General features: G+C 40.1%; 2 protein-coding genes across 6 annotated transcripts in view; one reads left to right on the top strand and one right to left on the bottom strand.

Annotated features, from left to right (window-relative positions):
• Window positions 1-1,016: 1,016 nt before the first annotated feature.
• Window positions 1,017-8,337, bottom strand: CUNH4orf33 (chromosome unknown C4orf33 homolog). The gene is given in 6 exon segments (XM_027658882.1): window positions 1,017-1,990; window positions 2,186-3,664; window positions 3,667-3,696; window positions 4,198-4,217; window positions 6,268-6,451; window positions 7,981-8,337. Coding segments are annotated over 5 exon segments (657 nt in total). The 3' UTR covers window positions 1,017-1,990; window positions 2,186-3,598.
• Window positions 8,167-8,629, top strand: part of SCLT1 (sodium channel and clathrin linker 1) — a 36,000-nt gene continuing 35,537 nt past the window's right edge. For all 5 annotated transcript variants that reach the window (XR_003530261.1, XM_027659027.1, XM_027659024.1 and 2 more), the window contains exon 1: window positions 8,167-8,442. The gene's annotated coding sequence lies outside the window, so the exon portion shown is untranslated. The remainder of the gene's footprint in view (window positions 8,443-8,629) is intronic.

Raw genomic sequence — 8,629 nt, 5'->3', positions numbered from 1 at the left:
CAATTGTATCAAAGCTAACAAAAGAAACAATCATTAAGTAGAGATTGGTAGAGATGAGATAGCACACAGATCTTTTAACCCCTGGGGAGTAACCACGAAGGGGCACCTCTACTTCAGGGAGAAGCTCCACACTTCAAGGAAGTGTGTGAAAGAGTCTGCCAAATGAAAGGTGGACCGGGTTTTTATAGTTGTACCAGACTGTATAACTATATACTCTGGTAGTCACAGATTACAGGCAAGCAGACTAGCTTATCTGTCAAATTCTGCTTCAGAAAAGCAGGATTCAAAATCTGGTGAACCAGGCTGGTTTTAGCATAATTCAATACCAAGACAGCACCTGGCACCAGCAGTTGAACTTGCATGATAGCTTGAGTGATGGTTTGCATTGCATGCATTCTCTAATCAGATTCTAGGCCTTATCAGGGTGGGCTATCCTGCTACAACAGGACAAACCATCATTTGTAGGCGCTCAAGTCTATCAAAAGATTTTATACTGAACATTATGTGTTCCAGAAACTTTTCCTGAAATTCATAAAACCTTTTCTAAATCTATCCTCTGTATCTAAGTATCACTAGAAACTCCACACTGAATTTGAAGCCAAGATGTCTGTAATACAGATGAAGTTCTCACTTTGGCACCAGGCTAGGGAAAACGTCAAGTACAGGAAAGGGTAGTGTTATACTTGCAGTGCAAGTACTGGGCCACCAAAATCCATGAAAGGTATATTTCTCTCTGTTCCTGAAGGAGGCATTTTTTTCTGCTGATTTTAATCAAAAAATTTAGGCACATAAGAATGTCATTCAGTGTAGCACCTACCCCACAATAACTTACCTACACCCTACCCCACAATAAACTTCCTCTTTCGTCCGTCCCTCCCTGGTGGTCTGTGTGCTCCTTACACAGAGTCTCAGGGCCACGTGCTGGGGCGGGGGGAAGGGCATTCACCTCGCAGGTAATGGGCTAGCAGCCTAAAGCCTGGAGGTCTCCCCCATCCCACTAATCTGTCGTAATTCAGCAGTCAAGAAACAAAAACGTAGCAGTGAAAATACAGCAGAAATGCAGCAACTACCAGAACCCAAAAGATTTCAAGCCAGGTATTGGCCTTACCAGGCTTTAGAGCTCTCATGAAAACACAGCTGTAATTTTAGTATATTTTTTCACTGTCATTGGTAGCAATAGATTTATCTCTTGCACAGATAAAAACTCCATACCCAGATGAATTGACACACGAGCTGTTCATTCATTTAGAATCAACTGAGCCACATACTTTACTGTTGATTTTAAGACTGATTGATGACTTCGGTGTCAAGGAAAGCCTTACTAATCTGATATTAAAAAACTCTGCTCAGAATGGTGTATTTTACAGTAAATCTGAGACAGAGAGAGATAGAAAGAAATAGAAAAAGGATGGTGAGGGGAAGAAGAGAGTGAGAGAGAGAAAAATAGAAAATATATCGCCACTCCATGTAATCGGGCAGCATCCCATAGGTCCCATTTTTCTGGTCTTCTTGGTGGTGAGAGGGATACCTTGGGGGTCTTTGATTGTTTATGACCCCTTCTCAGCTGCCATTCATGTGAATGCCCCATGTGTACCTAGTCATCCTGGGGGGGTGCGGTTTACTCTGTTTTGTGTGGAGAGATTTTGCCATCACACTCCCCAAACCCTCCTCCTCTGCCACCCACTGAGCTCAGCTAGGGCAGATTCCCTGAGCCTTGTTTACTTCTCCTCAGACCTGAGATGATTAGACAATAGTCTTATCTCAAGCTTCCCTTCACAGTCCAAATTCCAGTCAAGAAGCATATTGAGGAAGAGGGGGTGATTTCAGTGGTTGCAGACAGGCAGTTGCTTTCTTGCAGCTTGACAAAAAGGCTTTCTATGATTTTGACAATGTTTAAGACATTAATAACATCTCAGTCCATCACAGCTGCTTCCAGTCTTCTCCTATTAGTTCTTTCATGTCTAAATCCTTGAAAAATTCCAGACAATGACTGCAAAGAGAGTAGAAATAAACAAAAAAAGTCATAAGTCTTGTAAACATGTCTTAACAAAAGACAGTATTCTCAATACACTCAATTCATCTTTATTTTATGGTTTTCTTGGACAGGAATGTAACCGGCATTTCATGTGTTCATTTCCCAAAATTTGAGTTAATAAATAAAAAACACTACTGTGTTTCTGAAAACCTTGTACTGTGAAGCACAGGGCAAAATATTCAGCTATGAAGAAGTATCACCCAGCAGAAAGTGAAGTTAACAAAGTGCTTGCCTTTTAAACTCCCTCAGCTTATGCTGTCTGGAACCGCTGTCAGAGAAAGAGCAATGACATCTTGCTTTATGACATATCCGCACTCCAGTGGAGCCAAAATTTACAAGTCTTGACCAACTTACAGAGGAAAGGAAGACTGGATGGGATAATGAAGCTAGTAAATATATTTTTTTCAAAAGACTAGAAACCTCATTTTCTTTTAAATACTATGAATCATTTCTTGTTAAGAAGTTTTTCTTTAGGCTATCATACAGAAACAATAGAAGGAAGGCACCAAAAATAAATACTTACATTAAAAAACCACTAAACAGTAAATAGAACATCTGACACCACATTAATAATTTAAAAAGGTGAATGGAACTCTCGTATTAGGAGGTAATTTGTAAGAGTAAAGACAAACTAAGAACAATGAAAGCAGCAAGGAACAGCCTCTTCGCATAATCACATCTTCTACCAAGGTCTGAAAAAGACAAGGGTTTTTTTTGAAAGCAATACTGTAAAAAGAATCCCTTCTTGAAATTATTACAGGCTATTACAGAGAAATAAAAATATCTATTTCTCACAGAACACTGCTAATGTATTTTATTAGCAATAGCTTAGAATTTTTAAAAATAAACAGCTGCAAAACATAAGTTTTTCTTAAAAAAAAGGCAACAAAGCATAATTTACCTATGATTTACCTTACTTGTCATTGTATGTTGTGCGACAAGGTTGCATAAGAAATATAGTCTGTTCTCTAGAGCTAGTTAATTTACAAAAAGTGACCAGAAGTAACAGGTTTTATCAGACCAACCATCTCAGCCACACAGCCAAAGAAAATAAATAAGTCCAAAGCACAATTTAAAAGTCAAGATTCTCTAGTTTTTCTAATGATACTGGGTATCCTTTTATTATGCTTTTTGGTTTAGTCTGCCTTTTCAAATTTTTCTACAGTATGGAGCCATCTGTAGAGGTGAAGTTGTTTAGAACAGTAGGGGAGTAGCAAAAGAGATTTACTGGAAATATATCTGGTGAAATTATCACTAAATGGTACTTCAGGAGGTGCTGGAGGCAAGGGAAAAGTAGAACAACCTATCTATGATTTAGCTCAGGAAGGTGATCAAGCAGATGTCAATAGTATTGAATGCATAGTTTTCTATACACCTAGGGGATAACATGGAAATCAAGCACTGATTACATCTATCTGCCTCAGTGCTTTATACAAAATACAGCACCAATGGATCCAGAGCTAAGCAGTATAATTAAAATACTAGTGCCACTCAGTCCTAAAACTAGATTGGCTTTCTTTAAGTATTCCAACAACAGTGCAACTAAAAGAGCTAATTTTATGTTTACAAATCTGCTTTCTGTCCTTCCTGTAGTTCATTTTGAGGCACAAGATAAAGTGCTTTGTATATTTCCTCTCTTCTTTCGAGCCATGAATTGCAAATCATTGAACTTGTTAGTGCATTTATGGTGGAAACTAATTACAAGGAATATGAGCTTTACCCTCCCATTTGGTTTTCATTATGGTCACCTCAAACTCTAAAGGAAGTTCTTTCTGTTAAAAGAGAGAAAAAAAAAGAGGTAATGTCATCTTTCGATCAGAAAACAGGTACCTAAAAATAGTTAGTTTTTCTGCACATTGTGAATGTACTTTACTACTTACTTTCCATACTTTTCTTCTGCCAGAAAGCAGCAGTAGTAAGTGCTGCCCATGGCTGTCAAAAACCCACAATTTTCTTAAAACGATGTCAAGTTATCAGTGTCAAGTTATTACTGCCACAAAGATGTACATTCCCCATATTTAAACCATTTCTATATCGAGTCTTCCACATACATATATATTACAAGCATTAGAACTAGAGGTGTAAATTAACATTTGTGACTTTTTCAGAGTGCTATACTTATGGACAAAGGTCAACTCCTAAAGAGTGCTCAGTTCTGTCACTTGGAAAAATGCTTCTACAACTAAAAAAAACCCCCAAACCAGGCTGTCAGTATTTTATATTAACTAATTTGTAATGTCCTGAGATCTTCATATCTCATTAAAACCATTCTGTTTTCAAGATTTTCAAGCCAGAGTTTGACTTGCTTGTGTACATGCTACTGACAGTTTTTTTAACTATTCAAAATGCTGTGCTATAATTCTAACTTCAGGATCTTTTCTTTTTCATGCCTCTTATCAAAAAATGTGTTATAAAGTACTGTACTAATTTTATTAACTTTACCAACTCCAGCTTTGAAAACACTCACCTTGATACAGGAGAAAAATAAGGCAAATCTAGTAAGATTAGCTCTCCCTGGAGTAAGAAATGCATAAGCATAGAGTTATTTCATCCTGTATGCTTGCTGTGAACAAAGCTGGCCAAGACAGAGTAATCCTACTCAATCATACTCTCAGCAGGAGGCACTCGAGGTAGAGCACTTAAGTGTGTAAGTCTTGTGTTTGCTTGTAGCCTGAGGATTCAGAGAATCAGACACTTACAGCAGAGCACACACCCCAAAACTATGACTGCTAAATCTCAGAAACAGTGAGAAAACATTTAGCTCTTAAATGTTTTTTCTCTGTAGATGGGTGACATTTTGGACAGAGGATTACTGACCAGGTATACCTGAAAGCCATCTATTACAGAATCATAGAATATGATGAGTTGGAAAGGATTCACAAGGATTATTCAGTCCAGCTCTTGTCCCTGCACCAGACCGTTCCCAAGAGTCACACCATGTGCCCAAGAGTATTGTCCAAACGCTTCTTGAACTCTGTCAGGCTTGGTGCTGTGACTTCCCTAGAGAGCCTGTTCCAGCACCCAACCACCCTCTGGGTGAAGAACCTTTTTCTAATATCTAACCCAAATCTTCTCTGACACAACTTCAGGCCTCAGTTATTACAGTTGAATCACATTTCAGGAACACAAAGTAGAACTACAGCAGTGTTTCTCACATAAAATTACAATGGTGTTCCACACAGCAAGGACATTATTAGAAACCTTTAGTTAGAATTATGATTAAATATGACTGATATATTTATTTTTACACAAGCCTATTATCATAATATCAAAGAGGTGCTAATACTGTTTCAGTAGAGATTTAATCAGAATAGCTCAATAATTAGGAAGTAGAGAACTTCTGGAAACATTTAATTCTTGCATTACTCAAAGCAATGAGTAAGAGTGACAGGAAAAGGAGAAAAAACAGCATTACTATAGAATTTTCCCCATTACATTTGGGTACAATTTTGAATTGTATTTTTTGAGCTGCAACTTCTGTGTTTTACACCTTCCTATTCCTCAAAGAAACTTTGGAAAAGCAATTAAAACACTTTACTTCTTAAAGTAGAAGTAGAATCTATCTTTAGGATTTCACTTTTACTTAGTTCCTGCAAAGGAATTTATATATATATGCTACAAAACTATTTTGATATTCAAATATGTCAAGCCTCTGATAGTCCACAAGTTATATCAGTTACCCAAAAACTAAGTTTGAGTGCATATACTATCGACAAGATCAGGAAGAGTCAACTTGAACATCACTGAAGTCAATTCAGCTCAATACATTCGCTTCTTTTCCCAGTCGTCTGAATTGTTGCACTACTACAGACCTACAACTCATGGTTAGTAGTGCCAGTGATGAAAATCAATTCCCTACCTACAAAAAGAGCATCACTCCTGAGTCAATCTGGAGTAGTTTTCATCTGAATATAGCAGGAGGCTTATAGTTACTTGAGGAGCTATTTAAGGGTAAGGCAGTGATTACAACTGCATTCTTTCCCAGTATTCTTTCACAGACTCCTCAGGATATAGCAGAAAGGAAAATTTTTACTTTACATTTTAGGTCTGACCTGTAAAAGCAGTACTGTGACCAAAGAAACTGGATTAGATATCATACAGACACAACTGTTAGATCAGTTTGAAAAAACAACCATTAAAGACACTTAAATAAAGACCAGGCATATTAACGGCAGAGAAACATCAGTGTCTACAGAAATCAGATCTATTTGCAGCAGAACAGTTACACTTACCCTCATAATCCCACAGCCTATCAAAAGGTTTCCCTGACTCTCCAAGTGGTGCTTGAGGGTCATTACAGAAGGGACCATGAACTTCCATTAGCAGTCCTGCATTGTCTGGCCTCAGCTGAATCATAACCAGGTTATGGCTCACAGGTAAACCATCCCATGTGTGTTTAATTCTAAATTCCACATACTACATAAATGAGAAAAGAAAGTTCTGTCAAAGAAGATCTCAGATTCCATGCTTACCCAGGAAAAAAAAGACATACTTTTGTACAAAGCAAAAAAATAATGTTTTTGACATCAAAACTGAAATAGATTAGCTTTGTAAAACCACTAAATAAAAAGTTACATGAAGGCTTCTTCCTATAGGTTTTTATACCTGCAGGGCTACAAATCACTCTGAAGTCTTATCAGGCATAAGGCTTTTCAATCAAGCATCTAAACCTTCCAAACTCACTAGAAATATTTATCAAGAGAACAGATAAACAAAACAGTCTCCATATCATGGTCTTAGAAGATTTGGTGACACGAGAAAAATAGATTGAGAAAAACCTTTAATGAATGTTCGAGATACAAGAAAATGAAGCAATTAGCTAAAGCTTTTCTTTGTGGTCATTGCAAAAGAGACAAACTAAGGGATTTCACAGAAAACTGCAAGCGCATCTTGTTGAACACACTGAATGTTTGCAGAGCAGTCAGAATAGAGGATACTGCAATGAACAGCTGATGTTACTTAGAAATAACTGTACAAGCCTTAAGAATAGCCTCAATCTATCTAATAAGCAAAAGAACCAGTGGTACCCAGTTTACAACCATTTTGTGGCCTGTTACTCCTACCCTTCTCAATATTATGAGTTCATGCCCATCTCTACAAAAAGTATCCTTGACTTGTTTCCTTACTCATCTCCCAGCCATAGGAGAGAACTGGCAGTGTGTAGCCTGACTGAGAATTATGCACATGCTGTCAAATCCTGTGACTAGAGAGGTGCTGGCTCTGTAGCTAAATTGTAACCACATTCCTTTCAGCTGGAAGCACTAGATTGGGTTACTTTATCTCTACTCAGATACCCATTTTCTTGGGAATCACAGACCTTGGCCACAGCAGCGTTACACCTCACCAGCAAGGAGACAGGTACTGTCATTGCCTCATGTTTCACCTTACCAAGGGGATTTGCCTCTTCCATCCCAAACTGACGGCAAAAAGGGTAGAAACAAGCAGGAAGGAATAAACTGCTCTGTTTATTAGTTGCTTCCAGGGGGAAAGTTGGAAACTGAATCAGAGACAGCAGCTTTTACAGTATTTAAGATTTCATTACTTGAATCACAGAATCAATTAGGTTGGACAACTGTTCCTGGAGGTTTTTAAGGAAATGGATGTGGCACTTAGTGCCATGGTCTAGTTGACATGGTGGTGGTTTGCTCATAGGTTAGACTCGATCTCGAGGTCTTTTCCAACCTAATTGATTCTGGGACTGCCATCCCTAGTGCAGCTTAAGACTGTACCGTCTCGTCCACTCGCTGACTGACTGGGAGAAGAGGCCGATCCCCACTTGGCTACAACCTCCAACAGGCGGTGCGGGCTCCACATCGCTCCCGCTTTCGGTTCCCGCCTCTGCTACTCTAGCCACAAACTAATTTCCCGAAGGGGAGTTTAACGCGTGAGGGCCCACCTTTAACCCACAAACTCCTCAAGCGAAATTTTAACGAGGGATTTCTTACACCTTCAGACACCCCTCCGCTGTGGCTCCCTAAAAAAAACCCGGCTTCACATGGAAACCGACAGCCTCTAACACCACTCCCCCCCCACAACCGTAGAGCCCCGCCCTGTCTGGGCTCCACGTGACCGAGGCCGTCGCTGAGGGCGGGGCGGAGGCGCTGGCTGACGGCTGTCGTCCTGTGCTGCTGTGAGGCTCCGCCGTCGGGTTTGGAGGTGGCTGTGGTGGCACTGGGGCTGTTTTCCTCCCGGGGCTGAGGGTAGGGAGCGGAGGGACAGCTCCACTCTCCGGTCCCGGCCGAGCGCGTCCCTCGGTGAGGAGAGCCGGTCCCCGGCGTCCGCGAGTTGCCGCCTCCACCCATCCAGAACGGCTCTCGCCTTCCCTGCTCGCGAGCGGCTGGAATAAGTGACTTTTCCCCGGGTGTTTGACGAGGGGAACTCTGCGGTGGGAACGCGGGCACAGCCAGGTGAGCGTTGGTGGCAATGAAAATTTATATTCTTCATCAAGTAACAGCGTGAATAGTAGTTTTAGTTAACTAAACACTAGTAATTAAAAGCTGCTAATTACGGTAGTAGCCAAAACCACATGCGTTTCTGTGTCAATGCCTCGTTAGTTATGAAACCACGGCATTTCCTATGCTTGGCTTACACCCC

The sequence above is a fragment of the Corapipo altera genome, unplaced genomic scaffold (genome assembly GCF_003945725.1).
Source record: "Corapipo altera isolate COAL_440 unplaced genomic scaffold, ASM394572v1 255, whole genome shotgun sequence".
NCBI lineage: Eukaryota > Metazoa > Chordata > Aves > Passeriformes > Pipridae > Corapipo > Corapipo altera.
The sequence above is the reverse complement of the archived record's forward strand: the minus strand, read 5'-3'. Positions and strand labels throughout refer to the sequence as shown.